Raw genomic sequence first — 22,311 nt, 5'->3', positions numbered from 1 at the left:
TCTAAATAAAAAGATTAATAAATAAAATATTATTTATTTTATTTAAAAATATGTATTTTAGGTTTTATTTTTAACTCAAATTATATTGTATCATTAAAAATAATATATAATATAAGAAATAATATCAAGTTGAAATTATTTTATTTACTTAAAAAAAAAAAAAATACATCTATTATAAAGATGAGAAGAAATAAATTTTAAATTTTTGTATTTATTTTAGATATATTATATTTATTATTAAATGTCAGTTTATTCAATAAAATGTCATCAACAAAACTCAGTTGCATCCTAAATAGAAGAAAGCAATAGATAGAAATGTCTTTGTAATAAGTAAAATAAAATCACATATTAATTCATAATATAAAAGAAAGAATATATTATTACTATGAAAAATAATTAGTATTCAAATTAAGATCAACAATTTAGAATAATTATAAATTAAATTAATTATATTACATTATTTCCCATATTCATTTAATCTTATTTTCATTAAAAAATAGTTTTATTTCTTTACAAATATATAAATTTAATAAAATAAAATAATGCAAATTTGGACATGATCAATACAATTTCATGGATCACCACTGTATAAGTTTATCCGACAAGTAAACGCAGCCAAAAGAGTCTTCTTGCAAAAACCAAATTGCTTCCGAAATAGGGGAGAGCAATTGGGGAGAAAGAGGTTTGTACTCAGTTTTTGTACCAAGGTCGGGGTGTATGAATTTGAGGTCATCAAGCTTCGGCCTTCCCTCCTCATCCACATACACTGATGGCCTTCCCTCCTCATCCACATACACTGATGTGCTCACAATGCAATTCTGAACCCCACTCAATTCACCCTTCCTGTCTCCCTTTTGGGCATATGTATCGTAATAGTGCTCCACGGAATGTGCAAACAGTAGCCTTGCCCTATTGTCAGGAGCAATCCACGCACGAGTGCCGCTGGGTAAATCTGGGAGAGCCTGCTGAACACGTGTTTCTATTTCCTCCCATGACCCTCCCATATCCACGTATATCATTTGCCCCCCTTCCGAACCCACTAACTCCATCCATTTCTTCTTCACTGCTTCCCAACATCTGCTGCTATTTGATGATGATGCTGAAGAATCTCTCACATTCACATCGCCCTCCTTTAACAGCAACCACAGCTTTGCCCCACCTGCGGGAGAAGCCGATTCCACAAGCTGCCCATTCTCATCAACATGCATGAATTTTGACTCACTGTGAAAAAATGCTCTGCGCATTACATCCTCATATGGGTACATTTCAAACCTGAATATCTGCAATGCATCGAAACCCTCAATTAAGAACAAGGTTGAGCAGTGATAACCAGGGAAATAAAATTCTTAGTTAAGAACAAGAAAATATGTTACAGCGATTACCTGCGTTCCAAACCCCACTACTGCTAAAGAGTATTGCTCCTTCACTTGTTCCCACCGCTTTTTCAACAGAGGGCTTCCTTCTATATCCACCACCATCAATCCCTTCATCTTGGCTAACTTGTCCATTGTATTTTCCTCCAGTTGATAACATTCTGAAGCCTTGACAGCAATTAGCGAACTACTACCAAAACTGTCTGGAAGGCTCACCAAGTTAAAACAAGACCTTAAATCCAAATGTTTCAAAGAAGATAAACTACCAAAACTGTTTGGAAGGCTCACCAAGCTAAAACAAGACCTTAAATCCAAATGTTTCAAAGAAGATAAACTACCAAAACTGTTTGGAAGGCTCACCAAGCTAAAACAAGACCTTAAATCCAAATGTTTCAAAGAAGATAAACTACCAAAACTATCTGGAAGGCTCACCAAGCTAAAACAAGACGTTAAATGCAAATTTTTCAAAGAAGATAAACTTCCAAAACTGTTTGGAAGGCTCACCAAGCTGGAACAACACCTTAAATCCAAATCATTTAAAGAAGATAAACTACCAAAACTGTCTGGAAGGCTCACCAAGCTAAAACAAGACTTTAAATCCAATTTTTTCAAAGAAGATAAACTTCCAAAACTGTTTGGAAGGCTCACCAAGCTGGAACAAGAGTTTAAATCCAAATCATTTAAAGAAGATAAACTACCAAAACTGTCTGGAAGGCTCACCAAGTCAGAACAAGATTCCAAATACAAGTTATTTAAAGAAGATAAACTACCAAAACTATCTGGAAGGCTCACCAAGCTAAAACAAAACCTTAAATCCAATTTTTTCAAAGAAGATAAACTTCCAAAACTGTTTGGAAGGCTCACCAAGCTGGAACAAGAGTGTAAATCCAAATCATTTAAAGAAGATAAACCACCAAAACTGTCTCCAAGGCTCACCAAGCTAGAACAAAACATTAAATGCAACTCTTCCAAAGCAAGTAGGTTGCTAATGGTTTCAGGCAGGCTTTCAAACCCACTACAGCCACACAATGTTAGATAATGCAAAGATTGAATTTGGGAAAGGGTGATGGTAAGATTAACTAATACACAACCTTCTATATACACATATCTCAATGAAGATGGGATGGTGCCTCCAAACTGCAAAACAATTTCATTGTTTCTAATTAGCAATGTCCTGAGAAAAAAAAAATTTAAAAATAAAAAATTAGGCAAAGATTGTAGAGTTTGCCTCCGGAAAGTTGGAGTTTCTTTCGTAATCCAAAATGATTGCTGTTAATCTTGGATGTTTACTAACATCCATACATGAGTAATTATTATGGTTCTTAAGGCCGAGCAACCTTAGATTTTCAAAAGCTCCTTTGCATTCTCCATTTACTATTCTTGTCGATTCTGTTAAGATCAAAACTCTTAAACATTTCTTCATCAAGTTGAGATGGTGTACTTCAAGCTCGAATGATTCGTTTAGAGAAATCCCCTTCATTTTCTTTATCCTCTGCAAAAATGTTTGTAGCTCAAAAGCACATACAAATAGAGAGCACTAATTTATCTTTTAAATCTTTTCCAAAACTGATATTATGATGATATATGCAGAATTTGGATTGTTAAGTCGTCTATATGTAGAGAGATAAAATCTAGAAAATTGTTAACAACATACCTCTACATCTTGGAGAACATCAGTGAGAGATTGTAGGTCGATGATTCTCTCCCCATCTGGTGATAGCATTCTCCCTCGCGCTTTCACTATATCGTGCACATTCACCATGCCTTCATCCGTTACATATACAAGAGCAGCCTTTTCAAGCTCTCCAAACTCTATAGCTCCAACACTGGACACCACCCTTTGCTGTTTCCAATTACAAAAGAAGAAGACTATATCAAGAAATGCCTCTTTACACGAGGCATCCAAGCGATTATATACAAAGTCCACCATACGTTCGCTTAATTCACCCTGCACTCCTTGTAGCAGCCATGACTTGAGATATTCCACTGTGTCCCTACAAGCTGGCACACTTTGAGCATGCTCACGTAATCTCGCTCCCGCCATTTTTATTACCAACGGAATTCCTTGGCATATTTTGAGGAGGCCATTAATATCTATGGTGGGGTCAAAACTTGCTTGGCCACTGCTTAAAGCCAATTCACACAAGAGCTTTTGTGCCTCTTCTTGTTGAAGAGAAGCTACCTGATAAGGACGGCGTTCAACTCCTTCCTGTAAAATTATAAGAGTCTCGTTCAAATTTCTAGTGGTTATAAGAATCCTGCTCTTTGGTGGAAGGAACGTCAGGTCAGTTACAGGTAGAAGCTTTTCCAGGTCACTTTGCTTCAGAGCATTGTCAACATAAATGAAGATAGGTTCAGAGGAGTGTTCTTTAAAATCTTTGGACAACTCTTCGCGACCTTCATTCAAACTTCTCAGTTCAATATTATGGCCATAAAGGTCTCTTAAAATTTGTCGTTGCAGCAACTTAAGATCACCCTCTGCACAATTCTGTTCTATATCGACTCTGCAATATTTGTAGTTTTGGAGGTCAAGTTTGCCGAACACTGCAGTGGCTAAAGTTGTCTTTCCTATCCCACCTTGTCCATAAATAACTACCACTTTAACTGACTTACTTTCCATGTCTAGGAGTTCAGTCACATGATTTCTGGCTTCCTCAATACCAACTACAAACACAATATAAATTTCTTTAAAATATGTTTAAATTAAAATCTGGAGTGTAATTACAAATCTACATAATATATTTTAAAAATATACAAATAGATGATAGGTATCAGTATCATTAATTATTCAAATTTACTCTGCAAAATAGAATTTTAAATCGTTTTCTCAGGATCTCTATAATTATTTGTGAATAGACGTAGCATAAACAAAGGCCCAAATAAAAGAGAAATTTAGTACCTGCTTGAGGAGATGTTCCTTGGGAGGGAGGCAAGACAACTGGAATCCTATTCAGCACAGCGATTATCGCCTCCAATGAGAGCTCCGAGTACTCTTGCCCAAGTTGTCTTTGCAATCTCTGCAAATCTTCAGCCACAACCGGAGCAGCAAAAAATCTATTTGGCCATCAAAAGTAAATAAAGATTCGTCATTATAAAGCAGTTGAAATATGAACATCACATGACAGAGGAAAATTCACAATGCATAAAATTGTATTTACTTGGAAAGCGGATGAGATTGCATTTGCGATATGCAGAGGAGGGAGCCTTCCACAATAAAATGGAAAACCCGATTCAGCTTCTCCTGAGGAAAATGATCCTCCAACTGCTTGATGTATTCTGCAAGCTTACACATATATTTGAGGAGCACTATACATTCCTCTCTGTTGGAAGAAACTTGTTCAATTCTTTCCAACACAAAACCTACAACTGAAAGCGCTACTCCTACCCACTTAATCTGCGCTCCTTGATTTGTGACATCAATCACCAATTTCCGTGTTTCGCGGTTAAGCTTTGGCATAATGTCTCTCTGGACCCAAAAAAATCGATACATAGTGTTTTAGAATTGTAATTTCTTTTCACGTTAATATAACTTTCTTACTAGTTACACTTCAATCGTGTGGATCAAGAATCTTAATGATAAAGGAAATGAATTGTATGAATTGAAACCTTTTTCCTGAAAAATTAGTTGCATACCTTGCATATATGTCTGTTAGATCTCTTCAATATCTTCTCCAATAAACTGCCACCGGAAGTGATAGAAGAGGTCACTCGGTTCGTCTTGGAAAGACGAGCAATTGAATCATTACTTCCCTGGGCAATGGCATTCAAGAGCTGATCAATGTAAGAAATCAATTCATCAATGTGACTCATCTCTTCCATTGCGACGAGTTCATTGATAACATCTTGATAATCTTCTTGAGGAGCACAGCACGAACAGCAGCAGGAAGTGTTGCCCATTTTTTCTCAGAATTTGAACAAGATAGGACTGAAGACAGATTGCTCAGAATTTGAACAAGATAGGACTGAAGACAGATTGCTCAGAATGTTTAGAGATGAGTTTGTTACCAAGATTGACAGCCTTTTATAATGACGATTTGGAATATGAAAATGGGTACAGTGAAAAAAGGAAAAAGAAGACCGGGAATATATTATCATGAAAATGGGTCCAGTCAAAAAGAAAAAGATGGGAGTAGATTATTATGAAAATGGGTGCAGTCAAAAAGAAAAAGAAGATGGGAATTAACTTTATTTTCCCTTACGTGATCTGTAAAGGAAGGCACAGGAGCACCTGATGTAAACTCAACTACAATCTCTTGCGCTTTTACTGTTGCTTGTGGCATGGTAATAATTACTTCAAGAAAAATCGTAGAAGATAAGCATGTCTTTTCAGAGATTAGATTTGAGTTACAGGCCATTTAGAATATCTTTTATTTAAGGCAGGTAAGAAAAAGAAGACCGGGAATATATTATCATGAAAATGGGTCCAGTCAAAAAGAAAAAGATGGGAATAGATTATTATGAAAATGGGTGCAGTCAAAAAGAAAAAGAAGATGGGAATAGATTATTATGAAAATGGGTGCAGTCAAAAAGAAACAGAAGATGGGAATTAACTTTATTTTCCCTTACGTGATCTGTAAAGGAAGGCACAAGAGCATCTGATGTAAACTCAACTACAATCTCTTGCGCTTTTACTGTTGGTTGTGGCATGGTAATAATTACTTCAAGAAAAATCGTAGAAAATAAGCATGTCTTTTCAGAGATTACATTTGAGTTACAGGCCATTTAGAATATCTTTTATTTAAGGCAGGTCCGGTTCAAGACATGGGGAATGATTAAAGCATTAAAGACACGGAGAATGATTAAAGCATTATGGGCCTCTCAGGTTACTTTATCTTTTCATGAGAATAAATCTTTACGTAATGAAGAAAACTGCAAACCTTCTTTTTCCTTTTTCTTTATCAGCAATGCATTTTTATTTGTTTATTTTTATTGTAATATTTACTATGTACGGACAATGATTTTAATAGAGAAATTTTAGTATTATTTTTATTTATACATATTTGTTAAAGAAGATATTTGTTTTTTTATTATTTATTTTTTATCTGAGTCAAATCTGGAATTGATCTAGATTTTCTTATGTTTATGGAAGTGGTCTTAAAATATTAAAAATAAAATAAAAAATAGGTTAAGTTATTTTCTCTTCAAGTGAGTGGGCATGAGGGGTGGGTTATTGAATTCCACACTAGATGTTGTATTTAAAGATATGCTCTAATTTATTTTAACATCTAGCAAATTATACATAGATTGAACACTTTCTAGCACACATCACAAATCCTTAAAAAAACCATCTCATAATATCAAATTAGCATTGGAGGGAATTGTTGGAAATTTCGACAAAAAGAGTTGTTGGTGTGTTGTCATTGATTTGTCAAAATGCTTTGGTTGTCATTAGTGACTGGTTGGTGTAGCCTTTCCATGATAAAACAGTTAAAAACTTGGCATACACAGCAGCTGCATGCCACTCAGGGAGCCGAGAACATATAAGTTCTACACTCTCCCAGACGGAAGGTTCTGTTGATCTTTGGTCCACCTCCCCTTTTGTTCATATAACCAGGATAATCTGTTTTTTGAAAACTAACAGACTCCTTCAAATACAGCCCATACTTTTCTGCTTCTTCTTCTAAATTCCATTTTTTGTAGCGTGGCCCAACCTTGTTAGTAACATGAATTTCTCCACACAAGCTCAGCAGCTTGGCAGCACTTTCCAAAAACATACTCACCAACTCTTTGTTCTTTTTGATAGCTTTTTTACTGCGTTCCCCACCGGGAAAATAGCCTGCATGAGGGAGATTGAATACAATTCTGTCAAACTTCCTGGCGCTTAGATCTTCAATTTCATGCAATCTGGTTGCATCCACCTCATACAGTACCAATGCTTTACGACTTTCCAAGTTCTCAATTGAACTACGAGCTGTATCATAAACCCTCAAGACTTTGTCTGCTGTGACAACATTAAAAAGGGGAGTCAAATAAAAATATTGGGATCAACAAAAAGATTACCAAGTTCTAATTGATACCTTTGCTATCAAATGAGGAGGCTACGATGTTTTTTGCAGATTTAAATGCAGTAGCCAAAGCTGAAGAAAATGAGAAATTGCCTTCTCCAACTAACAGAATGGTTTGTAAGCTAGAATAATGCATTAGCTTTCTCTCTACCATGTGTTGCCTCTGCCAAAAAAGAGAACCAACACTGTCTCATGTTAATTTAGAGCTAAGCCAAATTGCAATACAATAATATAGTCTGCAAATAAATACCACTAAACTGCTGCTCTGACAGCACAAACAAAATTAGGAGATTATGTGCAGAAATTGGACTGCCCAATGAGTTATGACACTCAAAAAAGTATGAATTTATGGTATCTTCTGTATTATTACAAAATTTATACCAACTTGAATTTCTTCACCAAAGTAATTTTAAAATGATAATATCAATCAAAGATACGATATTTCAACAGTCGACTAAATTAATTTAAGAGTTTGTGGCGAAAAATTGTGGAAGAACTTTTCATCAAGTTTTGGATGGCATTCTAAGATCCATCCTCAAGAGGAGGATAAATTATTAAGTTTTGTAATCAAGTTTTTGATAGAATGATCTATCATCAGGATGAGGAAACATTGTGGAAGAATCTTTTAATCAAGTTTTAGATGGCACTCTTGAATCCATCATGAGGATGAGAAAACATTATGCAAGCTAAATACTTGACTTCAGGATGGCATGGCACTCCAGAACTCATCATCAAGATGAGGAATTGTTGTGCAAAAGCTTTTTAATTAAGTTTTGGGTGACACTTTGTGATCCATTAATGTTGATAAAAAAATCTCACACAATATTCTAACAGAAACTCTTTAACAAATGATAATATCAGATATTACTTATTTTTCAATATAAATTTAATTATTTGGAGGGACTGTACTTAAAACAGAGGAATGACATTTCAACAGTGTAAACTTGCAATATTCGTGATTTCAGATGAACCTTTAAGTCCCACCTTTTATGACTGAACTTAAACAATACTAAACTTTGGCTTGCTTAAAATAACTCATCTAAAATCGCAGTCAATCATTCTCACATTTTATTAACATTTGCATATATCCAATCTGAAGGTCATTGAATGCACCCAATTCCCCTTAGGACACACTCTGATGAAACAGACTGGTAAACCACAATCCCTTACACTTTTAACAAACACCTAAATAAACTGTTATTCCTTTACTCTGTACTTTTTCAAAAGCAGTATCTATCATTTCTTAACCACTTTAACCAAAAACCTTAAACCAAATAAACTCTGAAAATCTCAGTTGCCCATTACTCTCAGAATCACATCCTGCAGAAATTAAATAGAAAACCCTGAAAGCATAACGCTCCCTCCTTACCGATCACAATTGCTACAGCATTCTCAAAAATCCAGAACATTAAAATCAGAATATCATCCCTTCATTCGTAGCTCTAACCAAATATAGCAGGCATGCAGCTCATACCATTAACAGTATGCCCAAGAGAAAGCAAACTTACCTGGAACAGCACTGATGCTTCTTCCAGCCTTAGTGATTCCTCATAACAGGTCACGAGATTTTCCACCATTGAACACTATAATTGACTCTGGCACCCGGGAAAATTAAAGGGGGTTTCACTGTAGCCCGGTAGCTGCAAAAGCTTCTTCCATAAATAATATGAAATAGAAAACCAAGAAAGTAGGGAATTTGAAGTACTGGCAGACGTATTATGATGCATCTCTGCTGTCAGAGCTGATTAGTATAAATTTAATGTCTCGAATTTAATGTTTTGGTTACAGGTAGTTTCCGAGCATATGTATAACATGGAGTGGGTTTTTTTTTAATAAGTTGAGAAAAAGATTATAATAAAATAATAAACATCAACACACATTTATTAATTATTTGTAATCAAAATAAATGTAAATGTTTTTTATTTTCATTTAATTAAACTATTAATATATATTTCTACAGTCTTGTAAGATATAGGTATGATACAGGTATGATACACAGAACATTGGGACTAATTTAAAGAATTATAATCAGTAAAAATAAATTAAAAAAATTATAATAATAATTTATTAAATTTTAAATTAAATTATGTAAACATGTTTGTTTAAAGAATGTATTAGATCACATTTCACTATTCATTATTCAAATAAGAATTGAATATTTGATTTATGAATATTAATAATTATTTTTAATGATAATAATTATAAGTCTAAATTTGACGGTCATGTTTCTTTCTCAAGTTAATGTCTTTTTTGGATGCATATTATATTTAAAATTGTTTTGAAAAAAGTCAATCATAGATTTTTTATATATAAATTACGTTGGTCTTATAGAATTTTTTTTTAGTTTGTTCAATTTTTTTGTTTTATCTCATATAGTCTTCTAAAATGTTTAATTGCATTTTATGATAAAAATTAGTAAATACAATTATACAACTATTAAATTTAGGTTCTTTATAAGAATTAGTTTTTGTCTCAGTGATGTATTAAATTTAGGTTCTTCAAAAACCATAATAATCATCAATAGACCATTCTATTTATGATTGTCATGTACTATTTGAAATTTCATGTAAATTTTCTTTCTAGCCTTTGTACTCTTTCTTCAATGTAATCAATTTTAGTAAAAAAGTTATGTAGTAAATTCTCCATGAAACAACTTGACACATTTAATAAAAAAATACCTCTTACTTATCAATTAATATACTTATCTTTTAAAAATCCATCTACAAATGATGAAAGATATCCTTCTGAAGATGCTTATTCAACTCCTTTTTTTTTAATTTGAATTTAAAAGTTCATGTTTCATTTTTACATGTATTTATATACATTATTTTATTTATGTGGCCTTTGTCTTAATTTATATTAATTTAATAAAATTATGTTTGCTTTTATTATTATTTATTTCATATAAAAAATTGAATATACATTAATCATGTTTTGTTTTCTATATACACAATAGCATTGATAACTTTAATATTATTGTATATTAATAATTAAACTATTCTTTTAAAATAATAAGTAAATTGTATTTAAATTATAATTAAACTATACTATTAATTAATCAAAAACATTACATAATTCATAAAAAAATGTTGTTAGGACATTACTACATTATCAAGCTATATAATTTGTATAGTCATTTGAATAAATATATTTTTATTTACTTTTGATAATGTTTTTATATATCCTAAAAAATATATCTATTGTCTTTTTTAAATTTATTTATTTAAATTTGAAAAATAAAATAAAATGTTATGTTTCTAAGGGGGACACATATCAATTGTGTGTTTGTGTGCACTTTGAATAAATTCAAGCACAACACTTAAAGACCCTTTTTTGGTCCGACACTTCCATTCACTTACCCTACCCTCATATCACTTTTCCATGAGCATCAACATTAAATGGTGCCTCGAGAAGAATATCTCTCGGCTTATTTTATATATATTATTAAATATATATAAGCTAGTAGCAGTCGCAACATGAATTGAAAGACATGACATAAATTAATTTCAAATTATATATTGTTGTATAGTTGTATATTTTGTATTGGTACAGTGTTAGATTTAGGATTCCATTTGGTTCAATTCTAGATTTATAATTATAGTTAGGATTGGAATCAAAATAGTAGGCCTAATTCAATAAGGATTAGGGTTCATTATGGTTTACTAGGGTTATGGTTGTAGTTAGGGTTTACATCATTGTTGAGGTTAGGTTAATGGTCAGGGTTTGGATTTACATCATGTTTAGTGTTACGTTAAGATTATGATTAGGCTAGGATTTAGGTTATGGTTAGATTATGTGTAGGGTTATGGTTTATATCAGAGGGTTATGATTAGGGTTAGGATTATAGTTAGGGTTTACATCATTGTTAGGGTTAGGTTAATGATTAGGGTTTGGTTAATGATTAGGGTTTGGATTTACTTCATGATTAAGATTAGAGATAGGGTTAAGATTGTGGTTAGGCTTTGGATTTATCATTATGGTGAGGATTATGTCTAGGGTTAAGGTTAGAGTTAGGATTATAGTTAGGGTTTACATCATTGGTATGGTTAGGTTAATGGTTAGGGTTAAGGTTCTAGTTAGGCTTAATTTTTAGGTATATGGTTAGGATTATCTCTATGATTAGAGTTTATATCATAAGGTTAGGGTTATGATTGCGGTTAGGGTTAGGGTTAAGGATTAGGTTTAGGATTATAGTTTGGGTTTACATCATTTTTAGGGTTAGGTTAATGGTTAGGGCTTGGATTTACATCATGTTTAGTGTTACAATTAATGTTAAAATTGTGGTTAGGCTTAGGATTTAGGGTTATGGTTAAGATTATATGTAGGGTTAGGACCTTTATATCATAGGGCTAGGGTGGTTATGGTTATGGGTTAGGGTTAGGATTATGTGTAGGGTTATGGTTTATATCATAGTGCTATGATTAGGGTTAGGATTATAGTTAGGGTTTACATCATTGTTAGGGTTAGGTTAATGATTAAGGTTTGGATTTACTTCATGATTAGGATTAGGGATAGGGTTAAGATTGTGGTTAGGCTTTGGATTTATCATTATGGTGAGGATTGTGTCCAGGGTTAGGGTTAGAGTTAGGATTATAGTTAGGGTTTACATCATTGTTATGGTTAGGTTAATGGTTAGGGTTAAAGTTCTAGTTAGGCTTAATTTTTAGGTATATGGTTAGGATTGTCTCTATGATTAGAGTTTATATCATAAGGTTAGGGTTATGATTGCGGTTAGGGTTAGGGTTAAGGATTAGGTTTAGGATTATAGTTAGGGTTTACATCATTTTTAGGGTTAGGTTAATGGTTAGGGTTTGGATTTACATCAAGTTTAGTGTTACAATTAATGTTAAAATTGTGGTTAGGCTTAGGATTTAGGGTTATGGCTAAGATTATATGTAGGGTTAGGACCTTTATATCATAGGGCTAGGGTGGTTATGGTCATGGGTTAGGGTTAGGATTATAGGTAGGGTTTACATCATTGTTAGGGTGAGTTTAATGGTTAGGGTTTGGATTTACATCATGATTAGGGTTAGGGTTAAGATTGTGGTTAGGATTATGATTTACATTTATGGTTAGTTTTATGTTTAGGGTTACAGTTTATACATCACTGTGTTAGGGTGAGGGTTAGCACAATGGTTAGGGTTATGGTTAAGTTTAAGATTGTGGTTAGGCTTAACATTTATAATTATGGTTAGGGTTATGTGTAGGGTTAGGATTTATATCATAGGAATAGGGTTAGGGTTAGGATTATAGATAGATTTTACATCATTGTTAGGGTTAGGTTAATGGTTAGAGTCAGGGTTAGGGTTAGGGTTAAGACTGTGTTTAGGCTTAGGATTTATGGTTATGGTTAGGATTATGTGTAGGGTTAGGATGTATATCATAGGGTTATACTCATGGTTAAGGGTCAGGGTTAGGGTTATAGTTATGGTTTGTATGAATTTTAGGGTTAGGTTAATGGTTAGGGTTATGGTTGTAGTAAGGGTTTATATCATTGTTAGAGTTAGGTTAATGGTTAGGCTTAGGATTTAGTATTATTGTTATGATTATTTCTAGGTTTAGGGTTTATATCATGGGATTAAGATTAGGGTTATGATTAGGATTTATGATTATGGTTAGTTTTACATTTAGGGTTAGGGTTTATATCACAACATTAGGGTTAGGATTAGCATCAAGGTTAGGGTTATAGTTAAGTTTATGATTGTGGTTCAAAGGATTAATATTTAAAATTATGGCTAGGGTTATGTCTATGGTTAGGGTTTATATCATAGGGTTAAGGGTTAGGGTTAGGATTATAGATAGACATTACATCATTCTTAGGTTTACGTTAATGGTTAGGGTTAGGGTCAGGGTCAAGATTATGTTTAGGCATATGATTTATGGTTATGCTTAGGATTATGTGTAGGGCTAGGGTTTATATAATAGGGTTAGACTTAGGGTTAGGGGTTAGGGTTAGGGTTATAGTTGTGTTTTGCATCACTTTTAGGGTTGGGTTAATGGTTAGGGTTTGCATTTACATCATGGTTAGGGTTAAGGGTAGGGTTAGGGTTAAGATTGAGGTTATGCTTATGATTTAGGGTTATGTTTAGGATTATGTCCAAGGCTAGCTTTTATATCATAGGGTTATAGTTAGGATTAGGATTATGTTTATGGTTTATATCATTGTTAGGGTTAAGTTAATGGGTACAGTTTGGATTTACAACATGGTTAGGGTTAGGGTCTGGCTAATGGTCATGGTTTGCATCACTTTTAGGGTTAGGATTGCAGTAAGGGTTTATATCATTGTTAGGGTTAGGTTAATGATTAGGTTTTGGATTTAGGGTTTAAGGTTAGAGTTAGGATTAGGGTTACAATTATTGTTAGGGCTGGGATTTAATGTTACTGTTATGGTTATTTCTAGGGTTAGGGTTTATATCATGGGCTTAGGATCAGGGTTAGGATTAGGATTTATGATTATGGTTAATTTTATGTTTAGGGGTACGATTTATATCACAATGTCAGGGTTAGGGTTTATATAAGAGGGTTAGAGTTAGGGTTAAGGGTTAGGGTTAGGATTATAGTTAGGGTTTACAACATTGTTAAGGCTAGGCTAATGGTTAGGGTTTAGATTTATATCATGGTTAGGATTAAGGTTAGGGAAAGGGTTAAGATTATTGTTAGGCTTAGGATTTAGGGTTACATTTAGGATTGTGTCTAGGGTTAGGGTTTATATTTATTGTTATGGTTATGGTTTGGATTTATATTTATGGTTTGCATCACTTTTAGGGTTAGGTTAATGGTCAGGATTAGGATTGCAGTACAGGTTCACATCATTGTTAGGGTTAGGTTAATGGTTAGGTTTTGGATTTAGGGTTAAGGTTAGGGTTAGGTTTACAATTGTTGTTAAGATTACTATTTAGTGTTATTGTTATGATTATTTCTAGGGTTAGGCTTTATATCGTGGAATTATAATTAGGGTTAGGATTAGGATTTACGATTATGGTTAGTTTTGTGTTTAGGGTTAGGGTTTATATCACAACATTAGGAGTGGGGTTCAAGGTTTAAGGTTTATATTAGAGGCTTAGAGTTATAGTTTTAAGGGTTAGGGTTAGGATGGTAGTTAGGGTTTACATCATTGTTGTGGTTAGGCTAATGGTTAGGGTTTGGATTTATATCATGGTTAGGGTTAAGGTTAGGGATAGGGTTAAGATTATGGTTATGCTTAGGATTTAGGGTCATGTTTAGGATTATGTGAAAGGTTAGGGTTTATATCATAGGGTTAGGGTTAGGATTAGGATTATGTTTATGGTTTATATCATTGTTAGGGTTAAGTTAATGGGTACATTTTGGATTTACAACATGGCTAGGGTTAGGGTTTGGCTAATGGTTATGGTTTGCTTCACTTTTAGGGTTAGGTTAATGGTTAGGGTTAGGGTTGTAGTAAGGGTTTACATCATTGTTAGGGTTAGGTTAATGGTTAGGTTTTGGATTTAGGGTTTTTAAGGTTACAGTTACGGTTAGTGTTACGATTATTGTTAGGGTCAAGATTTAATGTTACTGTTATGATTATTTCTAGGGTTAGGGTTTATATCATGGGCTTAGGATCAAGGTTAGGATTAGGATTTACGATTATGGTTAATTTTATGTTTAGGGGTATAGTTTATATCATAATGTTAGGGTTAGGGTTTATATTAGAAGGTTAGAGTTAGGGTTAGGATTATAGTTAGGGTTTACACCATTGCTAAGGTTAGGCTAATGGTTAGGGTTTAGATTTATATCATGGTTAGGATTAAGGTTAGGGAAAGGGTTAATATTATGGTTAGGCTTAGGATTTAGGGTTACATTTAGGATTATGTCTAGGTTTAGGGTTTATATTTATTGTTATGGTTATAATTTGGATTTATATTTATGGTTTGCATCACTTTTAGGGTTAGGTTAATGGTTAGGATTAGGATTGCAATACGGCTTTACATCATCGTTAGGGTCAGGTTAATGGTTAGGTTTTGGATTTAGGGTTAAGGTTAGGGTTAGGTATATAATTGTTGTTAAGATTACTACTTAGTGTTATTGTTATGATTATTTCTAGGGTTAGGCTTTATATCATGGGATTATGATTAGGGTTATGATAAGGATTTACGATTATGGTTATTTTTATGTTTAGGGTTAGGGTTTATATCACAACATTAGCATTGGGGTTAAGTGTTTAAGGTTTATATTAGAGGGTTAGAGTTACGATTTTAAGGGTTAGGGTTAGGATTGTAGTTAGGGTTTACATCATTGTTAGGGTTAGGCTAATGGTTAGGATTAAGGTAAGGGATAGGGTTAAGATTATGGTTAGGCTTAGGATTAGGATTATGTTTAGGATTATCTCAAAGGTTAGGGTTTGTATCATAGGTTAAGTGTTAGTGTTAAGGGTTAGGGTTAGAATTGTAGTAAGGGTGAAGTTAGGGTTATATTTAAGTTTAGGGTCAAGTTATGGTTTAGAGTTCAATCAGGTCTAGATTAGAGATATTGTCAAGGTGAGGGTTTTATTATGTTAAGGTTTTCATTATAGTTAGGGTTTGTATTTTTTAATGTTGTTAAATGAATCAAAAATTAGTTTTAGAATAAATTTAAAACTAAAACTTAGATAACTTTCAATGATTAGAGTATGCTTTTAATGTTTATCAAATCCTAATGGTAATCAAACCAAAATATTAATTAAGGGTTTAACCTTTATGATATAATTTTAAAAATTAAAAAATTATATTGTTAGAATTAACTTTAAGGTTAGGTTAAGGTTGACATTCAATTAGAGAGATTAGGTTTAGGGGTTAAGGTTATAGTTAATTAGAGTTTAGTTTGAAGGTAAGATAATAGGTAACTATTGTAGGATAATGTATTCATAACACTTATAATAATTTTTTATAAAATATTAAAAGAATTTATTATGTACTTTTCTTATGAATATTTTGTTTCCTTATTTTAATATTTTTATGAAATAATTACATTGAAACTTTGTTCTAATGACATAAAGACATTTTAAAATAGCTTAAACTCACTTTTAATTGAAATGATATTTTTACTATAAATTTAAAATATAGACATTTTAAAATAATTTAAAGTTTCTTATAATTAAAATTGTCTTACACATAACCTTTATTCTAGCCCCAACCCTATAGTTAATTAAGGCAAAATCTTAGTTGAATTCTTATCAAACCCTAATGTTAATAAAATCAAATACTTAATTAAGGGTTTAACCTTTATAAAATAATTTGAAACATCAATAAAACATTTTAAAATTATTTGAATAATAATAAAATTAACAAAGGTTGTATCAAAATATACTTTATTAATAAATATATTAGAGTGAGAATAAATGAGTATCATCAATAGTAATTTGATATTTCTATTTTTTTCTTATACTTATTTATGTAATATATAAATTATTTATATATTTTAAAATAAAAGTTAAACTTATACTCTATAGGCATTAGTAAAAGTTAATTGATATTAAATTGTTAGAGTATGCTTTTTGTTGTGAAATTGAAAAAAGAAAAGAAATTAATCTAAATATATTAGCAAAATGTTTATTCTACCCTTTTTGTTTTTGCATGAAAATCAATTCAAATTTTAAATTAAAATAAATTTATTTTTAAATGTTGTTAAATGAATCAACAATTAATTTTAGAATAAATTTAAAACTAAAACTTATATAAATTTAAATGATTAGAGTATGCTTTTGAATGTTTATCAAACCCTAATGTTAATCAATCCAAAAAATTAATTAAGGGTTTAAACTTTTATGATATAATTTGAAAAATTTAAAAACTATATGATTAGAGTTAACTTTAAGATTAGGTTAGGGTTTTCATTTAATTAGAGAGATTAGGTTTAGGGGTTAAGGTTATAGTTAGTTAGAGTTTAGTGTTAAATTAAGGCTATAAATAGGTAACTATTGTAGGATAATGCATTCATAACACTTATTGTCATTTTTTATAAAATATTACAAAAGTCTTTAATATTATGTACTTTACATATGAATATTGGTTTTCCTTTTTTGAATTTTTTTATGAAACAATTACCGTGAAACTTTGTTCTAATGAAATAAATACATTTTAAAATAGCTTCAAAATTTATTATAATTAAAATATAGACATTTTAAAATAGTTAAAAGTTTCTTATCATTAAAATTATCTTACTCATAACCTTTATTCTAATCCTAACCATGACAGTAAGAGTTTAACCTTTATATAACTTTCAATTAGAGTAAGCTTTTATTCTAACATTGAAAAAGAAAAGAAATTAATTTAGATATATAATAAACATTTTTATTCTACATTTTCTAATGAAATATTAAAATCTCAATACTCACTACTACAACATATAGAAAAATATAAAATGCAAAACCCTAAATTAAATACAACAAAACCAAACATTATATAAAAACCTTAAATATTTTGAAAGTGATGATTACAATAGGCAAATGCACAAATCTATAATTCATATACCAGTCACTCGCAATCACAAGAAGAATAATTCACAAATGAATAAATGCTAAAGAATCCATCTGCAACCCCAATCCAGGTTAACCCTCCTCTACCAACAAATTTGTATTAGTTATTCATACAATAATAACATAAAAATCTACTTTCATATTAAATAGGTGGTTAATTTGGATTCACCATGCATTGCACTGCATATCATTGCAAAGCATTATTAATTAAAATGACACATTGAAAATAAGATATCCATTTTTCATTTTTTAATTTCTTACTTTTTCTTTTTATCATTCTTAAATAGATTAAACTTCTTTAAAACTACTCATTATAACTAAAACCTTCTAATGAAATCTTTATACCATAAACCAACCTTCTAATGTCAACTTAAATATACCTAAAACAAAGAATTTCCTTCCTCTCAATGAAATCTCCACACAGAGTTTGAAATGATCGATGATTTTTTTCTTTTCCAAAGATTATAGCTTGTTATCTTGTGTAAAAACAGCATAATCTTCCAAAGAAATCTATATTGCCCACATATATATTGTCTTCATATACAACATATTCTCAATCACATAAACCAAAAAACTAAATTGCAGAGGATTCTACAAGTAGATGTAAAGATCCAGTATCAAGTAGATGTAAAGATCTAGTATCCTTCTTGCCTGTACAATGAGATCCTTTGAAATTCTAAGTTGAAAAAACTTCAAATTGCAATTTTAACAAACCTAGAAACTATATATATATATATATATATATATATATATATATATATATATATATATATATATATATATATATATATATATATATCGTTTCAACAAACCTACAATATGAAAATAGTATGAAATCTGTAAAACAATATCAAATACCTCTATCTCACGTTGAAACTGCACAATTGATCGCTTCTCTATCTGGAAATTACTTTTGCCTGCAATTTGAAGAATGGTGCATTACCGTTTTTCCAACTTTTAATTATCGAATGGAGTGAAACTATCTCGTAACTGTTTTGAAAACCAAATCTATTAATATATCAATTAATTTACATTTTATATTAATTAATTATTATTTTACACCTTAAATAATTGAAAACCAAATGACCGTCAAAATTATTGAAAACCCCCAAATGTTAACACATAAATTTGCTGCCATTGTAGAAGCCTCTCGGCTGAAAAATACAAATCTATTTAGAATATTTTGAAATGGAAGGATTTACAATATGGAAAGATGTAATATGAATTTTTACAATATATTCTATTTTTTATATATGAATTTAGAAACTTAGTCAATTTAATTTTTTAAATATATTTAATAAGATTGTTATAGAAACTTGTCATAATATATAATTTTAAAATTTAAATGTTTATTATTACTAAATTAGTAATTATTAATTGATTATCATTTAATGTTAATATATAATATATATTAGTGTATTAATTTAGAAACTTATTTAGTAAATTTAAGATTTTTGCATATATTAATAATTTATCATTATTCTCTGATTAAGATAATGATTTTCATTTCTTCCCAAGAAAGATGTGCATTGATTTTCATTGCTTCAATCTTCTACTCTTATATTTTTGACAGTTAATATTTTTCTTAAAATGTCAAATAGGCATTGAAATGACTAAACCGTCATCAAAAATTCATATGACAAGCAGGGGTGACCGTCAAATTCCAGGCCTGTCTGCAAATCTTCAGCCACAACCGGAGCAGCAAAAAATCTATTTGGCCATCAAAAGTAAATAAAGATTCGTCATTATAAAGCAGTTGAAATATGAACATCACATGACAGAGGAAAATTCACAATGCATAAAATTGTATTTACTTGGAAAGCGGTTGAGATTGCATTTGCGATATGCAGAGGAGGGAGCCTTCCACAATAAAATGGAAAACCCGATTCAGCTTCTACTGAGAAAAATGATCCTCCAACTGCTTGATGTATTCTGCAAGCTTACACATATGTTTGAGGAGCACTATACATTCCTCTCTGTTGGAAGAAACTTGTTCAATTCTTTCCAACACAAAACCTACAACTGAAAGCGCTACTCCTACCCACTTAATCTGCGCTCTTTGATTTGTGACATCAATCACCAATTTCCGTGTTTCGCGGTTAAGCTTTGGCATAATGTCTCTCTGGACCCAAAAAAATCGATACATAGTGTTTTGGAATTGTAATTTCTTTTCACGTTAATATAACTTTCTTCCTAGTTACACTTCAATCGTGTGGATCAAGAATCTTAATGATAAAGGAAATGAATTGTATGAATTGAAACCTTTTTCCTGAAAAATTAGTTGCATACCTTGCATATGTGTCTGTTAGATCTCTTCAATATCTTCTCCAATAAACTGCCACCAGAAGTGATAGAAGAGGTCACTCGATTCGTCTTGGAAAGACGAGCAATTGAATCATTACTTCCCTGGGCAATGGCATTCAAGAGTTGATCAATGTAAGAAATCAATTCATCAATGTGACTCATCTCTTCCATTGCGACGAGTTCATTGATAACATCTTGATAATCTTCTTGAGGAGCACAGCACGAACAGCAGCAGGAAGTGTTGCCCATTTTTTCTCAGAATTTGAACAAGATAGGACTGAAGACAGATTGCTCAGAATTTGAACAAGATAGGACTGAAGACAGATTGCTCAGAATGTTTACAGATGAGTTTGTTACCGAGATTGACAGCCTTTTATAATGACGATTTGGAATATGAAAATGGGTACAGTGAAAAAAAGAAAAAGAAGACCGGGAATATATTATCATGAAAATGGGTCCAGTCAAAAAGAAAAAGATGGGAATAGATTATTATGAAAATGGGTGCAGTAAAAAAGAAAAAGAAGATGGGATTTAATTTTATTTTCCCTTACGTGATCTGTAAAGGAAGGCACAAGAGCATCTGAAGTAAACTCAACTACAGTCTCTTGCGCTTTTACTGTTGCTTGTGTCAAGAAAAATCGTAGAAGATAAGCATGTCTTTTCAGAGATTAGATTTGAGTTACAGGCCATTTAGAATATCTTTTATTTAAGGCAGGTCCGGTTCAAGACATGGGGAATGATTAAAGCATTAAAGACACGGATTATGATTAAAGCATTATGGGCCTCTCAGGTTACTTTATCTTTTCAGGAGAATAAATCTTTACGTAATGAAGAAAACTGCAAACCTTCTTTTTCCTTTTTCTTTATCAGCAATGCATTTTTATTGTAATATTTACTATGTATGGACAATGATTTTAATAGAGAAATTTTAGTATTATTTTTATTTATACATAATTGTTAAAGAAGATATTTGTTTTTTATTATTTATTTTTTATCTGAGTCAAATCTGGATTTGATCTAGATTTTCTTATGTTTATGGAAGTGGTCTTAAAATATTAAAAATAAAATAAAAAATAGGTTAAGTTATTTTCTCTTCAAGTGAGTGGACATGAGGGGTGGGTTATTGAATTCCACACTAGATGTTGTATTTAAAGATATGCTCTAATTTATTTTAACATCTAGCAAATTATACATAGATTGAACACTTTCTAGCACACATCACAAATCCTAAAAAAAACCATCTCATAATATCAAATTAGCATTGGAGGGAATTGTTGGAAGTTTGGGCAAAAAGAGTTGTTGGTGTGTTGTCATTGATTTGTCAACATACTTTGGTTGTCATTAGTGACTAGTTGGTGTAGTTGATGTTGAGTTTCCTATGCAATTGTGCTGATAGATTTGCTCTGCAATTCTTTTATATTGTAAATCTATTCATGTGGTTTGGATATGTTGTTAAGCAGTGTTTAGAGATGTTAGATTCAAGATTTGGTGCTTAGGATTGCAGTGCAAAGGAAGTTCTATTCACCAGTGTGTGAAGGTGTTTGACAATGTTTTTGTCTAAAATGCATGCTCCACATTTCTCTACATAATGGTTTTTGATGTTGTGGTTTTGAAGATAAGTTGGTAATGTCCTTAGCTTGGTTGACCTTGGGTGTTTACACTTCGCATTATTCCTCCAATGATTATGGATCAATGAGTAATGTGTATAATGATTGTTTTGGTCTTGGTTAAGATGTGTTGTGGTCCAAAGTTACATTCTTTTCCATTGTGCAAATGTTTGGTGTTGACCTAATTTGGATTGTGCTCGGTTAAGATGCTTAGTCGGCCTCAAGAGATTTTGCAAGTGTAAGGATGGTATAAATACAAGATAATTTGTTGAGGATGGTAATGCAATGAAGGCAAGAAGTAAGGAAGTGTGAGTCGATGAAGGTGTGTGAAAGAGGATCTATCTCGGTGATTGTTTGAGTTGGTAAAAGTTTGGAGTTGAGCAATGAGGACTTTTATGTGTTACCTACTGGACACAGTGAGCCAAAGTTATCTACAGATCTTATGGTTGCAGAGGTGTATCGGTTGTGGATTCTTTCTCTTTTATTCTTTTTCATCTGGGCAGTGAGCCTTTCTTTCTTTAATTTGGGCAATAAGCCTTTCTTTGTAA

At 31.7% G+C, this 22,311-nt stretch overlaps 3 protein-coding genes across 6 annotated transcripts; all 3 read right to left on the bottom strand.

Annotated features, from left to right (window-relative positions):
* Nucleotides 1-560: 560 nt before the first annotated feature.
* LOC131079686 (disease resistance protein TAO1) lies at nucleotides 561-9,090 on the bottom strand. 3 transcript variants are annotated; one of them, XM_059211002.1, is made up of 10 exons: nucleotides 8,887-9,089; nucleotides 7,391-7,541; nucleotides 5,007-7,314; nucleotides 4,532-4,839; nucleotides 4,273-4,427; nucleotides 3,028-4,037; nucleotides 2,602-2,865; nucleotides 1,383-2,510; nucleotides 775-1,280; nucleotides 561-744 (listed from the first exon to the last, which is right to left on the bottom strand). In XM_059211002.1, exons 3-10 carry the CDS (start codon nucleotides 5,268-5,270, stop codon nucleotides 579-581), a joined length of 3,801 nt encoding a protein of 1,266 aa, XP_059066985.1. In that variant the 5' UTR covers nucleotides 5,271-7,314; nucleotides 7,391-7,541; nucleotides 8,887-9,089; the 3' UTR covers nucleotides 561-578. The 3 variants fall into 3 exon arrangements, with proteins under 3 accessions (XP_059066985.1, XP_059066983.1, XP_059066984.1); XM_059211000.1 differs by having other exon boundaries at nucleotides 561-1,280; nucleotides 8,887-9,090; XM_059211001.1 differs by having other exon boundaries at nucleotides 561-1,280; nucleotides 5,007-7,311; nucleotides 8,887-9,090.
* Nucleotides 6,836-8,955, bottom strand: LOC131858461 (heavy metal-associated isoprenylated plant protein 41-like). Its single transcript, XM_059211701.1, has 5 exons — nucleotides 8,826-8,955; nucleotides 8,643-8,698; nucleotides 7,629-7,643; nucleotides 7,391-7,541; nucleotides 6,836-7,314 (listed from the first exon to the last, which is right to left on the bottom strand). The coding sequence occupies exons 1-5, from the start codon at nucleotides 8,953-8,955 to the stop codon at nucleotides 6,836-6,838; spliced, it is 831 nt and encodes a 276-aa protein (XP_059067684.1).
* Nucleotides 9,091-19,342: 10,252 nt separating the features above from the next.
* On the bottom strand, nucleotides 19,343-20,488 carry LOC131858171 (uncharacterized). Of its 2 annotated transcripts, XR_009358941.1 has the most exons (3): nucleotides 20,142-20,488; nucleotides 19,667-19,974; nucleotides 19,345-19,562 (listed from the first exon to the last, which is right to left on the bottom strand). XR_009358941.1 is itself a non-coding variant. In XM_059211271.1 (2 exons), the coding sequence occupies exons 1-2, from the start codon at nucleotides 20,403-20,405 to the stop codon at nucleotides 19,747-19,749; spliced, it is 492 nt and encodes a 163-aa protein (XP_059067254.1). In that variant the 5' UTR covers nucleotides 20,406-20,488; the 3' UTR covers nucleotides 19,343-19,746. The 2 variants fall into 2 exon arrangements, 1 of the variants encoding a protein (XP_059067254.1); XM_059211271.1 differs by having other exon boundaries at nucleotides 19,343-19,974.
* Between the last annotated feature and the right edge of the window lie 1,823 nt (nucleotides 20,489-22,311).

This window comes from Cryptomeria japonica, chromosome 9 (assembly GCF_030272615.1).
Source record: "Cryptomeria japonica chromosome 9, Sugi_1.0, whole genome shotgun sequence".
Classification (NCBI taxonomy): Eukaryota; Viridiplantae; Streptophyta; class Pinopsida; order Cupressales; family Cupressaceae; genus Cryptomeria; species Cryptomeria japonica.
Note: the sequence above shows the minus strand (reverse complement) of the source record. Positions and strands in the feature narration are given on the sequence as shown.